Source organism: Aspergillus affinis (genome assembly GCF_023601865.1).
Source record: "Aspergillus affinis strain CMG 70 chromosome Unknown NODE_36_length_285616_cov_85_140891, whole genome shotgun sequence".
Classification (NCBI taxonomy): domain Eukaryota; kingdom Fungi; phylum Ascomycota; class Eurotiomycetes; order Eurotiales; family Aspergillaceae; genus Aspergillus; species Aspergillus affinis.
The window spans coordinates 198154-221163 of record NW_026515817.1 but is presented as its reverse complement, the minus strand read 5'-3'; the positions used below and the strand labels follow the sequence as shown (position 1 = coordinate 221163).

At 50.1% G+C, this 23010-nt stretch overlaps 9 protein-coding genes across 9 annotated transcripts; 3 read left to right on the top strand and 6 right to left on the bottom strand.

The window, feature by feature from the left end:
• Positions 1-330: 330 nt before the first annotated feature.
• KD926_006695 (uncharacterized protein) lies at positions 331-1284 on the bottom strand (the record flags this gene model as incomplete). Its single annotated transcript, XM_053099702.1, has 2 exons — positions 331-1030; positions 1097-1284. The coding sequence occupies 2 exons, from the start codon at positions 1282-1284 to the stop codon at positions 331-333; spliced, it is 888 nt and encodes a 295-aa protein (XP_052956602.1).
• A 578-nt stretch (positions 1285-1862) lies between these two features.
• On the bottom strand, positions 1863-2249 carry KD926_006694 (uncharacterized protein; the record flags this gene model as incomplete). Its single annotated transcript, XM_053099701.1, has 2 exons — positions 1863-1977; positions 2044-2249. The coding sequence occupies 2 exons, from the start codon at positions 2247-2249 to the stop codon at positions 1863-1865; spliced, it is 321 nt and encodes a 106-aa protein (XP_052956601.1).
• Positions 2250-2610: 361 nt separating this feature from the next.
• KD926_006693 (uncharacterized protein) lies at positions 2611-5267 on the bottom strand (the record flags this gene model as incomplete). Its single annotated transcript, XM_053099700.1, has 3 exons — positions 2611-3041; positions 3100-4456; positions 4515-5267. The coding sequence occupies 3 exons, from the start codon at positions 5265-5267 to the stop codon at positions 2611-2613; spliced, it is 2541 nt and encodes an 846-aa protein (XP_052956600.1).
• Positions 5268-6826: 1559 nt separating this feature from the next.
• Positions 6827-8478, bottom strand: KD926_006692 (uncharacterized protein; the record flags this gene model as incomplete). Its single annotated transcript, XM_053099699.1, has 6 exons — positions 6827-6927; positions 7005-7209; positions 7341-7509; positions 7649-7968; positions 8035-8106; positions 8203-8478. The coding sequence occupies 6 exons, from the start codon at positions 8476-8478 to the stop codon at positions 6827-6829; spliced, it is 1143 nt and encodes a 380-aa protein (XP_052956599.1).
• A 1059-nt stretch (positions 8479-9537) lies between these two features.
• KD926_006691 (uncharacterized protein) lies at positions 9538-10844 on the top strand (the record flags this gene model as incomplete). The annotated part of the gene is made up of 5 exons (XM_053099698.1): positions 9538-9813; positions 9871-9897; positions 10130-10408; positions 10596-10755; positions 10813-10844. The coding sequence occupies 5 exons, from the start codon at positions 9538-9540 to the stop codon at positions 10842-10844; spliced, it is 774 nt and encodes a 257-aa protein (XP_052956598.1).
• Positions 10845-11385: 541 nt separating this feature from the next.
• On the bottom strand, positions 11386-13536 carry KD926_006690 (uncharacterized protein; the record flags this gene model as incomplete). The annotated part of the gene is made up of 2 exons (XM_053099696.1): positions 11386-13091; positions 13161-13536. The coding sequence occupies 2 exons, from the start codon at positions 13534-13536 to the stop codon at positions 11386-11388; spliced, it is 2082 nt and encodes a 693-aa protein (XP_052956597.1).
• Positions 13537-14086: 550 nt separating this feature from the next.
• On the bottom strand, positions 14087-15035 carry KD926_006689 (uncharacterized protein; the record flags this gene model as incomplete). The annotated part of the gene is made up of 2 exons (XM_053099695.1): positions 14087-14461; positions 14844-15035. 2 exons carry the CDS (start codon positions 15033-15035, stop codon positions 14087-14089), a joined length of 567 nt encoding a protein of 188 aa, XP_052956596.1.
• Positions 15036-16987: 1952 nt separating this feature from the next.
• KD926_006688 (recombinase RAD51) lies at positions 16988-18247 on the top strand (the record flags this gene model as incomplete). Its single annotated transcript, XM_053099694.1, has 4 exons — positions 16988-17074; positions 17138-17217; positions 17285-17352; positions 17436-18247. The coding sequence occupies 4 exons, from the start codon at positions 16988-16990 to the stop codon at positions 18245-18247; spliced, it is 1047 nt and encodes a 348-aa protein (XP_052956595.1).
• Positions 18248-18719: 472 nt separating this feature from the next.
• On the top strand, positions 18720-22801 carry KD926_006687 (nucleoporin Nup120/160; the record flags this gene model as incomplete). Its single annotated transcript, XM_053099693.1, has 3 exons — positions 18720-19359; positions 19447-21591; positions 21651-22801. The coding sequence occupies 3 exons, from the start codon at positions 18720-18722 to the stop codon at positions 22799-22801; spliced, it is 3936 nt and encodes a 1311-aa protein (XP_052956594.1).
• Between the last annotated feature and the right edge of the window lie 209 nt (positions 22802-23010).

The window sequence follows — 23010 nt, the reverse complement described above, 5'->3', positions numbered from 1 at the left end:
ACCCAGCTATTGAAATATCCCGGTCAGAACAAAAAGGAAGCTTTTTTTTGGTGCGGAGAGTGAAAGTAAAGACCGCCATTTTGCCAAAAAACATCAACCTCGATATGAATGTAGATGGAGATAGTTTGAAACCGGGGTATTGATGAAAGAGAAGAGAGAGAAAACTGAGCTAAAAGAAAGCAGAACATCCAGACTGAACCAATTAAGCGCCAAGTCGAACCTATGGTCCAGAAACTGAAGGAGAAAACCCCATAAATCAACTACCAACCCTTGATGATGACCCACGAGAGAACCGCTGGCTTGGAATTCACTGGCTGAGCTCTCATAGATCTACAACCTCCATTCAGAGGCGTCGAAAGTGCTGCAATATCCGCTACTAAACACTCCTGTGACGCCGTTAGCTCTGCGGTCATAATCAGCGCTGGAAACAGTGGCATAATACTCAGGCTTGACGGTGCTGTCGGCCTCCGTGCTTTCCGGGGTGAGGATGGACGCGTCTGGGCGATTGTCGTGGTTACTTTCGTCATAGATATCCCAGCCACATACAGAGTCACCAGTGTCCCAGTCTCTGTTCTTTTTTCCGCCGTCAGTGCACCAGTCAGAGACTACGGTGCTAGGCTCGTTGTACCAGGATCCTGCGTAGCCCTTTTTAGCAGGTTTGTGGGTTCTCTTGCGTCTCACTAGCGGGTTGGGATAGGCACGGGTGGGAGTGGTTGCAGAGGTTCGAAGCGGGTGAGCATGGCAAGAATCATCCCAGTTGTAGTCATCCTCACGATTATGAGCAACGCTAGAGGTTTCAGCAGCCCTGATTACTGGAGGAACCCAGACAGATTCTGCACCAAAATTACCATGGAAATAGCCATGGGCATCATTTTCGGCCGGGCCGTCCCATCCATCGTTACGGACGCAACTCTGATCGGCGACGGGGACGTCAGCATCACACTCGGTTTCGGTATCTATCAAGTCTCCCTTGTGCAAGATCACAAAGAGGAACTTCTTGTCGTCGTCCTGGAAGCTCATGTGAAAATGGCTTGCCAAAATATTAGCATCCAGGCATGAAAATCCCTATGTAAGACAGTTTATAACAAAGACTTACTATCCGCAATACACCGCGTCGCTCTGAAGCTCAATCGAGACGCTAATCAAAAGGCGCGCATCAACCACGAGGCTCTTCTGGCTTGTGGCGATCATGGGGCAGGGTTTAGTCATGGGGAGACCCGGGTAGTTCAGAATCTTGCCATCCTGCTGGGAAAAGATCAGGAGTATCTTGCTCGCAGCGGCCATTGTGGATGAGGTAACGATGGGTGATAGTAATAGTAATTCCAAGATATTGAGGTAGTACAGTTGATATCAAAAAGTGAGAGAGACGAATGATGAGGAGAAATGGAAGAAAGGAAGTCGATGGGGAGTAGGGAGTAGATGAAATAGTAAAGAGGGAGAGGATGGAAGGAAAGAAGGAAGGAGGGAGGGAGAGACGAAGAGATGAACCAGCCAGGAGCCCCTCACATCTGAATCAACTTGGCAGGTGAATCAAAAGAACCAAATTCATCAGTGCAATGGCTCTCGCTTGTACCAGTGAAGACGAGGGGGGTTTTTCCTAAACAAGTTCACCACAACGCAACGTCCTCACCAAAACAACAACCACTTTGTACAAAACAGAGAAGATCTACAGAGAACAAATAAAAGGAATAAAACAGTCAAAAAATCTCATCAACATCATCAAGGCATCATAACCACATAAAAATGAACATCACCCTAGCCAGCTTCATCGCAAGAAAAGAAGAGCCACCCAACAGCATTCATTAAGCATACACGTCTTCATTCCCTACCCTTTCAGACTGGCAGAGAGGCACATGTCATGTTCACGGGCCCGTCGAATCACCGGGACTGAAGGAATCTTTCGTCTGTTCCAAGATGACCGCATAGAATTTGCCCTCCTCGGAGGTATCATGGTACGGTCCAGCGGCGAGAATCGACCTGTCGGGAAGCTGTCAGCACCAGTACATTCCACCTTAACGCAAGATCGTGTAACTATGTACATACCAACCCTTGTATTTCGGCTGATTGAAGATGTCCGTAAACGCTCGCAACGCACGCAGCGGCAATTCCAGAATCGAAGGCAGTTCAGGCCCCGGTCCGCAGATGGGAAGACCCAGTTTGTTGACAGGCAGATACACCAGCTCGGTGGACGAGGTATTACGCGCCTCCTGAAAGATCAGGAGACGGCGAGTGGGATGCGGAGTGCTCATTTTTGCCCGTGAAAGGATGGCTGACTTGGTAGATGATCGCCTTGTCGCGAAAATATATGTTATGTTATGCGCCACGAGCAGCGCGACTTGCCTCTTTGGGATCGGCAGGGCGCTTAGTCAGCTCCCCACTTGGTTGGCTTTGTTCGTTGTTTGTCTATCAAAGCATAAGAGACAGTTCATTCTAGACATTACGCCAGGAATATAGTAGCCGCATCCCTTCCGATGCTATGTACATACATCCGTATATATAATACTCTCATATAGAACAAAAGACGAGAAATCAAACATCAGGGTATCAAATATCAATCGTCCTTCGTCAACAGCTCGCACAGTGAACAAATCAATCAAGAATTAAAAATTACTAAGTATCAAGCTCTCCGTCCAGCACCCGTCGAGCCGCATCCAATCGCCACCGCAGCAGCCGCACATGCTTGGGATCTGGGTCGGCGGAGGTCGTGATGGTCTGGAGGTCCATGCAGACATCGCCGAGACTTTTGAACAGGTGTTCCAGCAGACGGGTATCATCGTTGTTAAGACCCATGTTGCTGTTCTCCGAGTTGGGGTGAGGGCTAGCGGCCGCCCGCACCGTCGACACGAGAGTCGATGCCAGGGCCGTCGGGGTGGCGGACCCCGTCGTCGTCGAACTAGACCGCTGGGGCGTCGTGAGTGAATCCGACTGCCAGTCTTCGTTGCTATCTCGTTGGCGGTTGGCGCGCGGGGTGCCCATGTTTTCGGACTCCTCGCCGTTCTCGTCCTCATCCTCTTCGGCATATCGAGGATGGGAAAGCAATTCTACCTTGCTGTTAGCATTGACCAGGACCGAAGGTGCGTTACGCCTGAGCAGCCTTACCAGCATTGAACCTCCTATCCCAGTACAGCACGTTATCAAAATCATCCGGATCTCCTTCCGTGGCGGTAGCAAAAGTGGCCATGGTAGAGACCGACGCGTTGCTATTGGTCCGAGAGTGACGGACAGGTTGGCGATCTTGAGTAGGTCGCGTGGTTTCGACGGATGAAGTCGAAACTTCACTTTTCCGGCGCATTCGGCTCTGCGTGTAGTTGCCCAAGGCACTGTGCAGAATAAAATGCTCGTAGTCGAAGGCATCTTCGCGTTCCTCGTGAGGCCGGGAATCCTGGTTCGCAGGCACCGCGGGAAAGGATCCGAGGGGATCTTGGAGATCGTCATCCAACGGCTCGCGCAGAATTTCATTCAAAGCCTCCCGGTCGATTTCCGAGCCCGACGAGCCGTCCGTCTCGTATTCTTGAGCATCCTCATAGAGGCTCTCGGTAACGGACTGGTTGTCGTCCTCCACCGGCTGGTGGGCTCGGGAAGCGGGCGTGACGTACCGTGCGGTGCCGTTGACACCGACTGCCTCCTGTCCATTTCGAGCGGAATAGCGTTCTCGGTTAGAGTCGTTGGATCGCCGCTCCCGAGGGTACTCCGGGCTATGTCCACGCCCCGGGTTCAAGTGGCCGTGATGATCCCTCGTTTCCAGCGGGTTGTTATACCAATGTTCCGCCGCGGTGAATGGACTTGGAGTTCGCAAGCTCTGCAAACTCCGTCGTCGTAAATTATCCTCCTGTGCCTTGACTTTCAAACTAGATATCTTGATGTGCAGCCCCTTCATCTGATCTTGAAGATCTCGGACCTGAAGCTGCGACTGGGAGCGAGAGGGAGGATCATAGGTTTGGTAGCTCGAGTCGAACTCGTCTACAGTCGAGAGCTGATCCTCTTCTTCCGTTGTCGAGATCCCCAAGCCTTGAGGTGTATCAGAGGGCTTTTGTTCTTGCAAGATTGGCTGAAGGGAGTTGATAGACGCGCGATGGGTGAGATATGCTCTGTTCGGGGCATATTGGAACGATCGGTCATCATTGTTGAAGTTCGAGGCGGTGCTCGATCCCAAAGCACTCATGGACCGTGACAGATTGGGCGAGGCGGGTTGTAGACTTGACAAAGATGACGACGGCAGGGTGGTCTCGCTATACACGCGCGAATGGCGATTGTTCGACGAATCCTGAGAGGACGAGTACGTTGCACGAGGGCGTAACGTGGACGCCCTACGATCAGCCCGGGAGATCGATTGGTACAGGCCGCCGACTGGTTGACCGAGTCCGAGTGGCTGGCTGCCGGATGGCGTTGGCGACGTCGGTAGTGACGGGGATACGCGCACTGACGAACGAGCCCGCGTCAGGTTGCCTTCCATGAGCTGCAGCGGATGCCAATTAGTCGTGAACAAAGCTTCCATTTGATTTATTCCAACATACCGTCAGTCGCTTCTTTGCATTTTCGAGAATCCTTTCCGCCTCGCTACTCAATATCACCGACGACAGCTCATCGGCCGGGCTCCCTTCCTCCGTGGTCGACACCACGCTCAGTCGTGAAGGGTCACCATTGGTGCCAGTCTCAATGGCCCGAATAGCCTGCCTTAATTGATCATTATTCATGCTGTCAACCTCCTGAGGCAAGACACCCTGATCTTGTGCACGCCCCTTGGTCCCTTCCGAAGAGGTTTCGCTAGTGGCACTAATTGTCGAGCTAGACGAGCTACTCCACGCACCGGCATCCTTATTTTCGGTGTCCTCCGCGACGCGATATGGCACGGGAGAGCTTGCCATCCCATTACGCGCCACGAGGTGAGCATTCTTCGAAAACCCGCCCATGTATGATGCCGGCGATGGCGTTTCCTCCTCTCCGATATCCGATAAGCGGCGACTAGCCTCGTGACCCTCGTGCAGCCACGTGTGGCGCGGAAAACCTATTTTTTGCGGTCGGTAGACGGGCGCATAGGTACCGTTCTTGGTGGAATCGTTGCTGAAATCGGTGGACGAGGTTCGAGGTCCGTAGAAAGATTGTAGATGGGACAAGGACGGCAGGTTGAATGGAGGGGATGGAGTGGAGGACTCGCGCTCGTTCCCGTCAAATGGCAGGATCATATCCGGGTTCGATAACGTCGGCGAAGGGGGGATTATGGGCGGGGGAGGTCTCGCATCCTCGGCAGAGGTTGTGCCATAGGCCATTTTGTTTGTGACTGGGAGAAGGTGAGAGATCACACAAGAGGGGCGTGATGGGCCAACGACAGAACCTAGATTTCGAACGACGAAGCGATGATCCCACTCAAAACGAGGCCATGGAGGACGAGCGGGAGACAGTCTGCTTTTCCGTTCGGAGAGGGTGTTTAGATCTGCAAAGCCAAATGAAGGTAAAGAAGGGATAAATCTATTAGCTGTAGGTGGGATGTAGATGCAGTCGCAAAGCCAAAAAATGCAAAGCAACCAGATCACTCGATTAAACCAATTGATTAAAAAAAATTGCCAAGAGTAAATTGATAACAAGAGAGAGAAAAAATTAGAGAGCGACAGAATAGAAAAAGAAACGAGTGAAAGAGGGGACAAGTATTAAGAACTAAGGAATTGGGGATTAAGGATTAAAAAAGCAATTATAATAAGATGTAGAACAAGAAGTTGCAACAGCAGTCAGAAATCAGCACGACAAGAAGAATAACGAAGGAAAACAAACCAGAAGGGCATCGTCCATTGGGCAGTGACTTTCGTCTCTCTGTCCCTGAATGAACCACGGTCGGTTTTTTTTTTTTTTTTTTTTTTTTCTATTTTTCCCTTCCCTTCGTGACTGTCCCCGAAAAGGCAAGGATCTGAGCCGTGGAGATCGACCGTTGGTGAGGCCGGATTCAATAATAATCACTAATTTCTGGTAGTAAGATTGGACTTCCTTTTCATTAATTTCCCATGGGGCCGAGAGAGGATTGGTTTGACATCTCCAAGACTCGGACGGTCAGACACCACGGCATGCCAACAGACAGGCCGCGACAGGAACAAAGTAAATCTGGAACTTGTGGCCATCAGAACACCGCAGGATGAGTGGGCCAAGTTTAAAAAACGACCTGCAGGCGGAGATCGTCATCAAACCAAGATTAGATGGGTTAAGAATATGCTTGAAGGCCACGGTCCTTGCGCCAGTCCGGCTTGAGGAGAAGCCGACCGGCTTATTCTTAGTGCTGGACTGGTTGACCCTGAGGGGTTGGAACCCCTGAATTGAATGGGGCGCAGGATGGAGATTTCATGCAGGTGTGGTCGATGGATATTGGATGCAAACACCCTGAATCATGCAAACAAAATGGTATAAATAGATGGGCTCTTTCTCATTGGAAATGGAGCTGCAGATGAAGAGAAGCACAAGTGACTAAGCACGGATAACTTCAAGATCATCGTCAATCTTTCATCTTCACATCTCAACTAACTACAGGACGGAGTCGATGAAATGATTGAAATAAGATAAGTAAACAAGGCCATTACCAGAGAGCCAAATTGCCTCTTAGACAGACTTAGGGGGCCAAGGAAAACGACATAGACCAGGGTTCAGTTAATGCCGAGACCTGAGGACAAAAGAACATGCGCACAATAAGGAACCGTTGAAGAAAACAATGCCAATGAACAATCAATGATATGATTAAACCCCGAAAAGCCGGTACTATCTCCTGGTGGAGTAGTAGAAAGTGCAGGAACACTATAGAACGCTCATCTGAAGATCAATGGTCACCAGAACCGTGTCGAAAGACGGTCTAATTCTTCATCGAGTTCGAGTTCAACTCATCCACGTAGTCTTGGAGGCTAGTCTCCTTGGGCTCGTCGGTCAGATATGCAACTTCCTGGTGTTGTTTCGCTGTGATATGTTAGTGGGCCTGTCTTTGTCGTAGGATTCAAAAGCATTCAAATATCTAGGCATGAGGCAGCACTTACTATAGACCCCAAGATCGTTCCACTTCCGACGGATCTTGTCAAGCTCTGTCTTCACGATGCTTGGGTAGTCAATCTCGTCGTTTGGCTTGTTAAAAGCGTCGTTCAGCGCCTGCAGCATGGTGCCCATAGTTTGCCAGGCTCCTTTCAGCTTTCCAAGCGTTTGTATTGCAGGGTTAAGAATTTCATTGAGGTCATGGACTTCGGTCTGTGTATTAAAATTCACTTATGGTCAGCTTTGATTGGGAATTACAGTGTCACCAAGTAGCGATCCCATCTCATGGTGTCCGAAAACGGAGAGAGAGAGAGAGAGAGAGAGAGAGAGAGAGAGAAACCCACCTTCATGTTGGTGACATGGCCTTGCACAGACCCGACGATCCGAATCTTCTCCTGGTCCGAGGTGATGATGTCCTGCAACTTCATGATCGCATCGGTCAAGTCGGCAATGTCCCCTTCCATGACCGCAGTGACAATGGCAGCGGCGATGGCACCAACGAAAGGGCTTTTCCTAGGTGTCAGCTCACAATTCGGATCCGGGGGACAATGGTCTATTGTTACTTACATCCACTCATAGTAGGTTTCTTGTCGCTCTATGAGGCGGTCTAGCTCCCGAGTTAGCACTTACTATTCGATGATTCGGCGGGAACTCGCCTGCATTGATATTGCTCTGCTTGGACTTGATCAGGGCGGTCTGCTTTTCGATGTCTGCTTTGATATCTTCGATGTCACCATACTCCTGGTCCAGAAGATTCTGCAGCGTTTTCTCATGGCCCGACAGGTCGGTGGCATAGCTCGAGCATCGGGTCTGAAAGTCACCCAGCTCGGTCTCAACTGTTTCTGCCGCAGTTGCGAGGTCGGTGCAATCTTTCATCTGCATGTTCGCATACTCTCTGACCAACTCCTTCTGCTCGTTTTTGTCGTCTTCGTTATCGGCTTCATTGTAGGCATTGACTGCCTCGAGCATCGCCTAGTAGAACGAGTCGCCTGCCTCGCCCCTGGCATTGTCACTGTAATCCCATATTGCCCCTGCAACATCAACGGCCTTAGCCCAGGTGCCCTTGTTGTCGCCGTCGTCGAGTAAAAAATTGTTGCAATCGCCGTTGATCTGATACATGTGAAGTGTCAGAAGATCTCTATCGAATAACGTGTACATCATCATCATCACCACCACCACCACCATCATCTAGGTTGTACAACGTACAGTCTTAAAACTAACAAGCATCTTGTCAACTGCATTCCAGACATCGGTCGTAAGCTCAGACTCGCTGGTAAGACCCATCTGAGTCTGGTAGCTGGAGCGAGACAAAGGAAGCTTTCGACCTGTTTGAGTGAACCGGTTCAGTGCTGCCATGTCGCTGCGAGCCAGAGTGAAAGTTTGGGTGTCATCGTCGCGCTTCCCCATGTAGTTGTCGTCGTCTTCGACGTACTGGCCGAGGGGATACCATCGGGTAGGGTCATCAGGGGGTTTGTCGCTCATTTTTATATTGAGACAAGGGATCTTTCTTCGTCGTCTAGATAAGCGCTTTCAGAGTCTCAGACAATGCAATTGAGGATGAGTTTGGAAGTGGGAATGAAGCATGAAGAGGAGTAGGCGGTAGTGCCCTTTATGTTTCGATTGGAACGGTCCTTGCTGGGAATCAACACGCCGACAGTGACATGGATGAGGTGTTGAGTGCGTCACTGAGCGCCACTTGGGCCATTGCGTAGATAAAACAGAATAGTCCAGACCAGTCTTTCTAGCTCAATCAATCCACGATCGTCTACGTATATCGATCACATCAATCACACGGTCTGAATAGAGCCCTTGGTCCAACACAATTTCTGAGAGCATAAGAAATCAGTGTCTCGCCCCTCAACTTGCATCATACTGCATTGCATAGTATATGAACTGTACGCTAGTATCCCACTAGGCGATGCAGAATGACCCAGGTTACTTTTTCTTGCGGGCAGGCCCCGAGCAGGGTTTTGTGACAGCTGGCAAAATGGCTTGAGCTGAAGAAGAAAACATCAGAGATGAGAGCAGTATTAGGGTGATATTGCAGGTTCAGCTGCATTGCTTCAGCATTTCAGATAGCGCAGCTCCCGCTAGCTTTGTTTGCGGGGGAGCAAACTGAGGACAACGGTACTATATATGCCTATAATACTACACATGATGCATAGGGCATCTGCAGTTGTGCGGGGTATGTATAGTATAGGTCCCAGAGACGGTGGAGTAGCTGAGAGACGACCGAATTTCCTCAAAACTCAATGTCCTGCACGTCCAGATCCCACTCTCCCTCGGGTAAGTGAGAGTACAAAACCACTCAGGAGTCTTCCCGATCTCCCCCCGAATGACGCAACTATTATTGACTGGCATTTGGATTGAGAGACAGCATTCTTCAGTGGCGTCTAAATATTGTCGGGGAATAATGGCACATGACGTAAATCGGCGGATATATATGTATACCCACGCCCATCTATCTAGTTTCGAGATTGTGGGTTGGAACGTATTCACACACCAGAGAAACTAAAACTGCATTCAGTTTCCTTGCCGAAAATGTCTGCTAATGACGAAGACTTCCTCACTCCTCGAGGCTTACTTATCCAGGACAGTTTTGTTTGTGATGGACCCTCATTCAAGGACTTCTCGAAAGCTGTCGGTGCAAGCCTCGAGTTGCCATACACCCAGGAACGGTTTGAATACTGGAGTGGATTGTCCGGGATGGGATGGAATGCTGTATGGCCTCTACTTTGTCCCGTTTGCTTCCCGATTTGTGCTCACGATGAGAAGCTCATCAGCGAATTGCATCCCATTCTCGACATTTGTTATACTGTAAGACCTAGTCTGTTTTGCTCCGACGCCTAGTCTGTTTTGACTTATAAATATCAGGACGTGCAGTCCACTGTTACTCTCGGGGTAAGTTCTTCTAATTTGCAACTCCTTGTCTCATTGAGCAAAAGAAAAAGGAGAAAAAACTCACACTGGTCCTCTTAGACTTACTTCAGTGAAGTAGGCACTGTCTGTGACAAAATACTGGACACTGCATCCTCAGCACAGACTGATTACGGTGCGGAATACATGATGCTCTTCCAGACCTTGCTCGAACGTCAACGGCTGATTGCCCGGAACAATAGATGCCTTATTTCAGGGCTTGAATGACCTTACAAACGATCCTAACAACGAACAATTGCGGGCCAAAGTACAAAAGTTAACTGCTGACCGTCTGGATGGTGTGACGGCACTGGAGAAGAAGACAGACGATACCTTCGGGGGGCTGAAGAGTGGCACGGATGCAGTGAAAGATTCCGAAGATCGACTCAAAGCTATTGTCAATGGTTTCAACGTCTCACAGATGGAGCAAGAACTCTGCGACTATGATCCGGAAGACTATCTGGAGCAAGATCTCGCCGCACTGAAGTACATCAGGGTAAGTACGACATGGTTTGTTTTTTTTTTTTTTGAGTCGGTCAATTGGCGGATGGATTGATGGTTGAGATCTTACCCCCAGGAAAACTTGACAGCCATGAACATGCAGGCTTCGTCAGACACGGCGATACACAACCTGCAACTAGTCTTAGGCAAGACCAGCCCTCCATCAATTGACCTAAAGCAAGACTAAACTTCGTGAATATAAAGGTGCCGTCCGTGTTGTCATAACAGACCTCACGGCCATCGGTGACTCGATTGAGCACCTCACCGTGCCTGCGAACGAGATTATCCTCGGGCATGAAAAGGCAAAAATTATCAGAAAGTGGGAGGGTCTCAAAACAGATGGTAAGAGACTTATTCCTCAAAGTGAGAGTAAGCACTCTGCTAATTGAACCCATGAAGTCCAAGATTTCAAGGATAACTACCTCTCCTGAGTCTTCTCGCTATCATACGAGAAGGGATGCGGAAAGCCGATGGTTGTGGGTAGCCGGTAATGATCAGAGTGATTGAATTCGGCAAGTTTGTCCCAGTGTAGGAAGGATGAATCCTCGGGTGTTTTGTATTCAGGACTGTCGCCGCGGATATGCACTAGAAATAAGCCCTTACTACTAAGGGTTGACCCTTTTTAGTGCAGCGGTATTTTTTCCACAAGGACAAAGGCAATATCACGTGCGATATAATTCAGCCTTTGAGAATGATCTCTGTCATGGTTCTTGTCTCCTTTCTGTCTACAATTATTAAAAGCCTTCTCGTATCTAGGGATAAGATCCCCAAGAATGATAAATTGGGAAGTCGGGAAAATGGAAAAAATCAAATGCTTTTTATAGCTTTCTCGGTCCTATAAAAATACCTCGGACCCTGTACAAAAGAGATATGCAAACCCTAGAGCCAAAAGATCCAAACAACATTAAAGAATATCATCAGCTTGCACAATCCCCACAAATACATAAAAAAGACAACCCCCTATCAGATGAACTAGATCTTCTCAAGCAGCAGCTTCGCGCCGCTGCTGGCAGGGCCTGCCTTCTTGTTATCCTTCCCGGAGTCCACGGCCTTCTGCAGAGCCTTCTTGTTCTTCTTCAGAGTCTTCAGCAACTCGTCCTTCTTTTCGAACTCGTCTGACTCCGCCAGAGCCACAACCACGAAGGTGTTGGATCCGGTGGCCCACGCCATGATCTCATCTCCAATCCGCTCATATAGGAGCCCGTGGAAGTTCAAGGCGGGCTCCACCTTCTCCACTGCTTTCTCGGCGGGGTTGAATCGGCCACCCTGGACAAGAGACTTCAGCAGCCGGCCCACGAACGGCAAGTCCTTGGTGTCGGCTCTGGATTTGGCAGCGGCGGCAACGGCGGACAAAGCAGCGCTCTTGTCTCCGTCCGCATCGAAGAGGACCTCCGAGATGAACTGGCAGCCAAAGCTGGTATCAAGCAACGCGTCTGCACGCGCAGCAATGAGCTCAAGGAGATTGGGAGATGCAGCCTTGATCAGTTCCTGGCGTCGCACTGCAGGGTCCTTCTTCGACGTCTCCTTGCGCACCTCGCGGATCTCTTTGAGAATCCCTTGGTCGATCTCGGGCAGGAGCCACTTGACCCGGTCTCCAGCAAACGGATACAGCACTGGAATACGTGCCGTGATGTCGGTCACCTGGAGGAGCAGTTCTTCGATGCGCGCTTCCGCATCCGAGCCCTGGTTCAGAAGCTCGGGGAAGATCAGCTTAGCGGTAAGCTTGGTGTCGTCGATCACTTCATATGCAGCCAAAAGGACCATGTGTCCGTGGAGATCGCCCGCCATGACCTTGATGGTGTCTCTGTAGAATCTGGTGAGTTGTTTCCGATCCTTAGCATTAGCGTAAGCCAAGGCCAGACACATCAACCGCGAGCCAGATTTGGTGAAAGCCAAGTTTTTCACCAAGTCTCCTTCTTCTTCGCCCTTGAGCAGCTCGAGGAATTCGTTGGCCTCCGAGCTACCGGGTTTCGTGTTCAAGAAGTACTGCAGCATAGCATCGTGAAGCATTGTAAATCCGGTACTTTGCTTCTGAATAAGTTGATTGATAAGTTCGCGGAGGTAGTTCATGATAGGGCCCCTCTTCTCGGGGGATTCCTTCAAGATTTCGGAGAGGTCGGCGGAGGGCGACTTGTTCTCGTCCCTGAAAACCACGAATTCCGCTCCGTACCACTCCCGAAGGAGAACTGCCTTCTGCTCCGGCGTCGCAACCATGCGGTAGATATCGTCGAGAATCCAAGACCCTTCGGGGTGACGGATAAGTCGCTTCACGTTGCCGTAGAACTCGGGGATGATCATATCGCGGGTCTCGTTATCGCCGTGGACAATCAACTTTCCGACCAAGAACTTAGCATATCGACTCTGCGCCAATTCATTGTAGTGACCCTTCAGTTCCTTTGCGATCTGCCTCCGCTGCTCGGTATTCGCATATTTCAGGGCGGTCTGAATAACACGGACCGAGTCGTGCTTGAACACAAAGTCCTTGACCCGTCCAGTAATGATTCCAAAAAGCTCGGCGATAAGTTTTTTTCTCTCCTCCAGGGGGACGTGCGACTTGCGACGCAGACGTTCCCACAGCTGCTTCGAACGGAGAATGATATCGGCGTTGGGTCTGGCGGCCTTGCGCTCTTGCTGGAGGGCCTTCTGCTTGATGTGCGATTCGCGAGAGTTGTTGCCATCTAGATTTAGCAACGATTAGCTTCAATTCGGCATGCCAAAAACAGTGTAAAAGGAAGGTTCAGACATACTCTTCGCAGGCTCTGCAGATTTCTTTTCTCCTTCCTCTTCGTCCTCATCGCTATCCTCCTCATCGTCCTTCGCATCCTCCATACCAACGTCTTCATCGTCCTGGAATCCACTCTCCCCCTCGACATCAGAGTCCGAAACATCGTCCAAGTCAAACTCATCGTCATCTTCGTCATCATCCTCCGACTCCTCGACCTTCTTCTTAGCCGGGGCCTTCTTGTCCTTCTTTCCGGACTTGTCACCCTTCTTAGGCCCAGCCTTCGAGGCGGCCTTCACCGGCGCGGACTTGTCTTTCTTCGCCGAAACGGCCGTCTTCGTCTTCGTTCGTTTGCCGTTGCGCCCGTCGGCGGCGTCAACGGGACGTTTCACTCCGACCATGGTGATAAGTCCTAGTTTTTTTCGGTGAGATAAATTAAAAAGATAGGACGAAAAGAGGTGGAATTGTTCAAGCGGAGCAAATCTAAGACAAACGCCGCCGGCTTTGATAATTTTCTGCGCCGATAAATTTATTGCCGCGGGTTTAGTCTTTTTTTTTTTTCTTGAGGGCGGTCGGGGCGAGGTTTGCACTGTTTGCATGTCACTGATAAGCAAACGGAGCGATTTTCATCGGATGATTTCCAGGATGCTTGCCAAAGGAAATGGAATGGGAAAAGATGGGGTAAAAAATAATAGAAAGCAAGGTGCAGTCAATTCTATAATTGAAACATAGCACTAAGTGCATTACAATCGATCGGTCCGTATACAGCAATGATGATCAAACTACAAATCATCCCAACAAACAACCTCAGGAACCAACCAAGTCGTAGGTAGAAGAAAGTCGGCAGGTCAGGTCGCATATCTCATTAATCGGCCCCAGTCAAACGCCCCGGTAAGAAAAGAAAAGAAAACCCCCAATTTCAGTGTGCTTAATCCGAGGGGGATTTCGCGCTCAGCCCTCGCGCACTTCTGCGGCCTCCGCGCCCGGCGGAGGGGTTTTCATGGAGCCAAGTTCCGAGCCTACGTTGCTCTGTCCTCGTTTCCTACCGGGAATGTGAAAGCCCAGGTGGGAGGATTTGGAATTTGATGATGATGTTTGCGAGTCACCGGTGAGGTCGCCGAGTCGCGAAAAGATGCCCTTTTTCTTGGGTTTCGCCTCTTCGTCTTCGAGTCCCACGTCCTCGAATTCTTCCTCCATCGATTCGGGTTTCCTGTCGAAGCCGGAGTGTGCGCGGGAGGGCGAGGTCATGCGGGAGAATCGAGAGTCGAGGGAGGTTCGAGAGGGCATTGCGTCGCTGTAGCTGACCGGGGAGCGGGCGGAGATGTCCTTGACAGTGAATGTGAGCAAGGGCTTATTTTTCCTCGTGCGAGATGTGAGGGTGTTTTCGAGGGATGTAAACTCACGAATGATCGTCGATATGAATCAAATGATTCGCGTGATATAGAGAAAGGTTCATTCTCGTCCACTAAATCTCGGTGATTTGATGATTTCGATGAGCCTGGGTATCGTCGCCAGAAACTCGGTCTCTCCGGAGGAGATGGCTATTCATGGAATTTAGCCCATTTCGCGGGAATGAAGGTGAACAGGTAATGTAGTTGAAAGAGTAAACATTATGTGCATTATTGCGAAGGGGGGTTTAGATACCGGAAGGTAGGCGCCATTGTCGTCGACAACTACGTTTCACGGCCAAGAGTGAGCAGGGTCGAACCGTTCGCATCGTAGAGAACATACCACTTAGTTTATACTCGGGCGGTTCGTCCGAACTTTTCCTGGTATTCACGGCGGTTGAACTGGTGTTTTCAGCAGATAAATGGCCATTGTTGAGGTTGGTATCGGAATCGGTCTCCCCGCCATTAGGCGCGGCGGACCTCTTGGCCAAGAAGTTGCGGAACGGAACCATGATGAAATAGCAAGAGGGGGCTGAATGCGCGAGAAAGAATCGGGCATAGGGCTTCCGAGGCCAGCGCGAGGGGATGGGGAAGGAGAAACGGGCGAGCAACAATTCTAACGGGGCTGGAGTCTAATGGGGATGGAGGTTGGGACAGGAACAAGGACAAGAAGGGTGGCCAAATTGAAGGACTCTCCAGCCTCACATGATCAGTGGTTCGGTACAAATTATGAGGTGAGGTGGTGCTTGTATCCGCATTGATGTAAGGAAATATGACGGTCTTAGTTGGATGATGGTCCCCCTCGGCCACTTGGACGCTGCAATTTCTCCGGCGCTGTAGGGTTGCCCCACCGGCTGTGGGGGTGTCTTTTGTGTCCCTTTGTGCTGCGGAGGTATGACGATGACTGTCCCGGCGCTTATTCTGAGGATGGCATCCATGGATGGTGCCTGGATGGTGCCTGGATGTGATACAACTTTTCACACGGTGAGAATCCACCTCTTATCATCTGCTGGTACTGTGGGTTGAAATATGCAGGAACCGGATCTGGCTGGGTTTGGTATATCCTCTGCATTTCTGCATTTCTGCATTCTGAATAATTGGTCTCGTTTGGGTATTGACCCTTCTCTTTCATGGAATAATACTCATCACCAGTATTAAATATTGCATGTAGAGTCCCTCTCATTTATTTGTATCATTTCTAGGACCTGTTCATCAGTTCCGGATCCTTCCTGTGCCCTGACAATCACTTGTCGAGATGTTTGCTGGGGTTGCTGTCAGTGACAGTATATAATAATTAGATATATGGCATATGCCTGAGGTTGCCAATCATACGTTATCTGCTTCATGCCTAATCATTTACTGGTTCATATCATGCTGTGAACAGGACTATATATACTCGTAGAGGTAACTGCTTCCTAGGATAGATATTGTGGGTGCTGTTGCTTTAATTGGGCTAAGAGGGTCGTGCGTAGCTAGGGGGGGGGGAAATTGAAAATAGGTAATAAACCTAACAATATCTCAAAAGGGTTGTTTCTTGCTGTGATTATCATAGCTAAGTTAACTGGTGAATGATTACTGAGGATTGAGGTAAGCGATGGATTTTTGTGACAAGTGAAACACTTATTTTACTTTTTGGTCTAAATCTGTAATCTGTTACGGATAGTCGAGCGGGAGGTCAACCGCTAAGCCAGTAACCTTGCTTCGGCGTTCGCGCCAGCGGGAGAGGTGCCTGGTACGAATCCGGGGGTTGTCATTATACTCGTGCAAGTAATTCACGATCGCTATAAGGCACTAAGCAATGAAGATGACCCTTGAGGGAAGCAATTCTGCAGAGACATCTTCACCCTAGGATGGCGTCACCAGATTACACCTACCCGTTACAGGGAAGTTGGCTGTTTGGTTGGACAACTGTTCATTTCTTCTTTTTGCTTCCCTGATTTCTTTTTGCCGGATATCCTCGCCGCTTCTCTTATAACTAGATGTTCTTTCTGGCCAAAATCCAAAGTCTGGGACACCGGACACCCCTACGGTAGTCTCGATAGCCTTTAGTCTCTCTCCTTTGGTTGAAAATGAGATTGATTTCTATTTAATTCTGGTATACTGCCATTCATAGCCCCGATCCGCAGGAGTAGCGCAAACAGATGCCTGAAATATAAGGCATGAAGCATCCAGGCAACCAGGAGTCCTCATATCCGCTAGTCCACGTGATTTCGTGACGGCTCGACGCGTCCACAACAACATCACGGAGACTGCCTGGCGGGACTCGAATCGTAGTCATTTGCCACCTCAACAAATTTATTGCTCGGTTTTCTCATCCAGCTTCACGGAGTTCTCCCAATCTCCCTCCCGAGTCCTGAGAATTGACTGGAAACCCCTCCTCAATATAAGATAGTCAATCACTCGAACCTGAAAACCAACATTAAACACGTGTTGCGCGTCGTGCTTGCTCCTCCATTGAATCAAAATGACCGCCGATATGGACACCCAGAACGAATACGACGAGAGCGGGCTTCCTGGCCCAGGTGCGCCGACACCACTGTCTGCTTTAGAGGTGAGAACTTCTGATTATAGTACGCGTATGACATTGGATGCTGATCGATGGCTTGTCACACAGGGAGTGGCGGGGCTTACGGCCAGAGATATTAAACTGTTTGTTGAGGAAGGCTACCGGACGGTTGAAGCGATTGCATATACGTATGTGCAGCACTCATCTTCCCCTTGCCCTCTTTTGGCAGTATTGATTTTGCTGACCCGGCTCCAGACCTAAGAGGGTATTAGAACAGATCAAGGGCATCTCCGAGCAGAAGGCCACAAAAGTCCTCGTTGAAGGTAAGCCATGAACACCACTCAAATCGGGACCGAGTTATGTATCTTTGTTAAATTTGATGATTAACTATTTTTTTTTTGAACAGCTGCGAAGCTGGTTCCGATGGGATTCACAACCGCTACGGAAATGCATGCCCGACGAAGCGAACTAATCTCGATCACAACGGGTTCAAAACAACTGGATACTCTGCTAGGGGGTGGTATTGAGACGGGCTCGATCACCGAAATCTTCGGTGAATTTAGAACCGGAAAAAGTCAAATATGCCACACGCTTGCGGTGACTTGTCAACTTCCTTTCGACATGGGTGGAGGTGAAGGTAAATGTCTTTACATCGACACCGAGGGAACTTTTCGACCGGTGCGACTTCTTGCCGTTGCCCAGCGATTCGGTCTCGTCGGAGAAGAGGTCCTTGACAATGTGGCATATGCTCGCGCGTATAACTCCGATCATCAGCTACAGCTACTAAACCAAGCATCGCAAATGATGTGCGAGACCCGATTCTCGCTGCTGGTTGTCGATTCTGCAACGTCGCTCTACCGAACCGACTTCAATGGTCGGGGTGAATTGTCATCCCGCCAAACTCACCTGGCCAAATTCTTGCGGACCCTCCAGCGATTAGCGGACGAATTTGGTATCGCAGTGGTCATAACAAACCAAGTTGTTGCGCAGGTGGACGGTGGCCCCAGTGCCATGTTCAACCCCGATCCCAAGAAACCAATTGGTGGTAATATCATCGCGCATGCCAGTACGACCCGACTCAGCTTGAAGAAGGGCCGAGGCGAGACCAGAGTCTGCAAGATCTACGACAGTCCTTGTCTCCCCGAAAGCGATTGCCTCTTTGCGATTAACGAGGATGGTATCGGGGACCCAAGCCCCAAGGACTTGGAAAATGAATGAGGAGGTCGTGTCTGATTGACCGTTTAGCCATGATATGACGATTAAGACGTGCGCTTATTTAATTTTGCTTTCGAGTTAGTACATATTAGATAGTTTATTTTTAATTTACAGCACAGAGTATGCGAAATTCCCTTTAGTGAGACCGTAACGGCAATAGTCGTTACTCGAGTACCTGGGTTCATAGAGGAAAATATATATATATAAATAAATAGGAATGATGTATGATTCATGAAGCATCAAAGAGTGGAAGGCGGACAGCCGCGTTTGTTGAAGGTCCGTGCCAAGACTTTGTTTTTTCTGGGCGGAAAGAGCTGCTGCGGCTTCTTCACTGCTCGATCATTTCCACTTCCACCTCCACCTCCCCCTCGGGCAGCGACAACCCCATTCTTTTCCTCTGCGACTCCCGGCCATGGAGACCTGAGGTGACTGATTCTTCCCAAGATCGTCCCAGGTGGTTTGTCGCAATTCCGACATGGCTAGAATTTACAAAGACACCCGAGTCGACCTCCGGCCGTACTCGCGGAACTCCGTCTTGACCATCCGCATCCCAACAGAAGCGAACACGCCAGGTCGCGCCCGATTCGCAACATCCCCCTTCACGAGATTCGAAGAACCGATCGCGAAGGACGAAGACGAGTTTTCTAAGCGCTTCCTGACCACCCAGGGGTCTGTTTATTTCCGCAAGCGCAGCGTTTATCCCCGGACGTTCCTATGGAGGGTCATCGACGATAGCAAGGTCTTGGAGGTCCAGTGTGTGGATTTGACAAAGGGGGGAATTGAGCACCACGAATATAACGTGACCTTGCGATTTGATTTCAAAGAAGCGATTATTCCGTCGGGAGTTGATTTCGCCGATTTGGAGGACCACGAAGTGCTCAGCGTGTTTGTTATTACAGCCTCCAACCAGCTACACACTTTGACCCTGCGCCCGGAATTCTTTCGACGGACGGAAGCAATCGATGAAAACGTTTCGGACTGGTGCAAGTCCTGTGTTCCGGCACCCCTCACATTCTCTCACCCTCACCGACTACACGCTAGCAGCCCACTGGAGCTGTTCATTTCCCTCGACAACGGTTCCCTTTTGCGCCTGAGCAGGAAATCTAGCGATGATGGTAATACCACAATCCAAATCCCTTCGCCTCCGCCCACAAAAAGCGCGTCCATCTAACGTAGTTTGCTAACATAATATCTTTTTCAAGGCTCGCACTGGACCCCATTGACTTTTGACGAAAGAACCTGGGGATCGTCAATTCGAGGCTTGGTCAGATGGCATGCGCAACCCTCGATAAAATACAATGGACGTAATCTCGACCCAAATCTCGCCAACGCGATTGCTACCACTTCCGATCAGACCTACGTTTTTGCGATCTGTTTAAACCACACCTTGAAGATATGGAACCTCGCCACGAATAAACTGGTCGCGACAAAGGATCTGCTGGGTCGCGAAATACCACAGTCCGATGCGACAACATACTCGCTCAATCCGTCCGAATCATCTTTCATTCGAGTTTTCAATGTCGAGAGGGCACTTGATGGAGGCTACCGGTATTACCTCATCACATACTCGCCTTTCGAGGATGGCCGCTTCAAATTTTGGGCTATCAAAGGGGGGCTGACGACAGCCCTTGAAATTGAAGATCTCTTCCCCGATGCTTCGCTGAGGCCTCTGGACCCGGATACGTCAGGCAACATGTTCTGGACGATTGCGGATTTCGAGGTTAAGCCGGCGGAAGAAGGAATGGGAATGGAGCTATGGGTACTTTGGAGAAATAGCAGCATGTACCAGCTCTACACACTGCACTTCAATTTCGAGAGCTTGACTACGGACTGGGATAACAATTGGGTATCGACGGTCATGGATACTCGCGGAGAAGCGCACCCGCCGCTACCGCCGGTGTCCTCCGATGTTGAGGACCCGACTGAGAAGTGGTTGAAGTTCCTTCTACACCCTAACAGGCTCTCACCCGAGGCGCTTGAGACCGCTTTGGCCATTTACCAGGAAGCTCTGAAGCCATTGTCTTCGCCCAGTGTGTTGAAGAAGGACACTCCTCTCTCTGAACGTCTCTGCTCCACAATTGCCGCCACCGTCTCACTCCGCAAGTACGCCGACGACGAAATGGATTTCATGCGGTATCGAAGTGATACAGACTCCAAGTGGCGCCAATTCTGGCAAATTGCGGACGATATCAACAGAAGAAGATTTGAACCGGTCACGCTTGCGTACGATTCGTATTATGAGATCCCGTGGCTGCTACTCTCAGGCGGTTGTGCGGTGATTAGAGAGTGCAGCTCTACAGAACTACTTTTGCACAATTCGGGCCCGGAGCTACGTTCAGAGGGGCCCAAGATCGTGGATCGCTGGAGACACAGGAACCTGGGCACGGAAATTGGTGATTCGTTCGAGGAGGCGTCTCATTTGATCCAAGTTGCTTCGGGATTCCGGCGGAGGTTTCCCCCAGAGCTTGAGGTGGCTTGCCTAGGAGCCCTTGAAGCAGAGATGTTCACGGAGCCCTCGTCATCTATCCCCGATAGGATGGACGCCTTCCGCGAACGATGTGAATTCGGGGAACAAATCTCTAACAAGATCTATGACGGCCTGGTTGGTGCTATGAACAAACGCCTAAACATCTTCAATCTACGGAATGATGTCTTTTACACTATCATCGACACGATTCCGCTGGGCTTCCCGGGCAAGGATTCGGACCTCTTGGCCACACATTTTGGAGTCAAGGTCACCGTCAACGGTGTCCAGGAGGCTATCTTCTTCACGCGTCAAATACTCATTGACCTTCTTTCCCTGGCTATCTTCGTGGATGGTGAAGTAGAGCAGGAGGAAGGCTCAGATTTTGACGCCGTTGAACTGTTTGCCTCGCTGATCACTTTACTGCGTGAATATGAAATGATGTTGTGGCTCAGCTCGAACTCTCGGAAGTGTGCTGATAGGCCCACCGGTAGTTCCGGAGACCTGACTCCTTCGACGTTTTCATTGAAGGAATCGCCGTCAAGAAACAGCAACACAAGGACGGCAACCATCTTGGAGGACTTGTTTGCCACCGATATTAAACCCCGCCAGACCATCGGCCTACCCCAGAGTTATACTTTGAGTCTCGGTATTCGAGATGTTCTGTCGTGGGTCACGCGTCAAGGGGAGGTGGCCTATCCAAACGCACTGGTCTACATCCAATGTGATCTCATTGCGAAAAACAACATTGATCTTGCTTGGGATTTCCTCCGCTTTCAAGCAAGCACATCTTGGGCGACCTACGTCAAAGGCCGCCTGTACGTGGCTATGTCTGAATTCGACATTGCAGCCTTGTATTTCCGAAAATCTGCATATCTGCTCTGTAAGTCTGGTCTGGTCTCTAGGTCTGGCATGATTCTTGCCCTCTAACTTATTTTATAGCGTGTGGCAAACCACTAGGTAATTTGCACGAAATGTCGTCGACTCTTTTAGACATTTTCTCGGTAGACTGCTTCCATAACGGTCTACCGAAGTATTTCCAACACATCCTATCCATTTTTGAACAGGCTCGCTCGTTCTCCCATGTTGCGGACTTTGCCAGTCTTGCACTGCAGGCGCTGGCGAGCGAAGGATACTCGGAGCAGGACCCGGAGTACCTCAGCCTGCGAACGGATCTTCTTTCGCGCCTATTCTATGCCTCTCTTCACAACTGCCAATTCGATCAGGCGTACTCCGCACTTGCCCGCTACAAGGACCTTACACTTCAAAAGTCTGCACTCAGCTCTTTGATCACGGGCATTTTGGCCGCCTCGGGGTCTGGCACTGCCGGCCTTCAGCAGATTCTCCACTTCCCTACGGCGCTTGTCCCCAATATCGCATCCTATGTGGACGAGGCCTTGGTCTCTCTTGCCCGGAAGCAGACGTCATTTACCTCCTACCTGGATAGTGGGAACCAATGGGCCGACGGCACCCCGGACTACCAACGAATCTTACAAGCGTATCGTATTGCACGGGGTGACCATCGCGGCGCCGCCGAGATTGCCTACCGCAATGTCCAACGACTCCGGAACTCGCGGGACAGCTCTTCGGCTTTAGTTTTGGCTAAAGGCCGCACGGAGGATCTGACAGCCGCAGCCGGAGAAGATGACCCGGAAAGTCAGGAGATAAGACACGAGCTTTTGTCGCTCATTAACCTGCTTGGTTGCGTCGACAAGAGCGAATCATACATTCTCATCGAAAAGGACGTCCCCTCCCTGTCTTCTGCGCCGCCGTATAGACGCCGGAGCCTGCAGGCGGATGATGATGGAAACGTATTTATGGACGATGCTGAAGCTGGCTCGCCCACCCCTTACGGTTCCAAGCGCAGGATCAGCTCTAGTCCCACGGCCATCCGACCTGCCAGTCGACGAGGAAGCAAATCCTCGACCACCGAGACCGCCGGTCCCCGCCGTCGCGTCATAGTCACACTCGACCACCTACGTCGCGAGTACCAAAGCGAGCTAGACCGGGTCAGCAGGATCGAACGAGGCGATTGGGAGTTCGGGGCTTTTGATTCTGACGAGGCTGATAATGATGATACGATGCTACTCTAGATATCTATCTATCACACGAGTTAGCCATATGATTGTGCTTTTTGCCCCCTTTCCCCTTGTCGATTTTTTCTACACTCGTCTTCTTGATTTGAGCTCTTGGACTGCACTTGTATTCTAGGCTAGATATTCTTTTGACATGTTAGTTTCTCTGGCGGTGAAAAGAATTCAAAATTTGTAGGGGCTTTCTTTTTTTTTTCTTTGTGTACGGT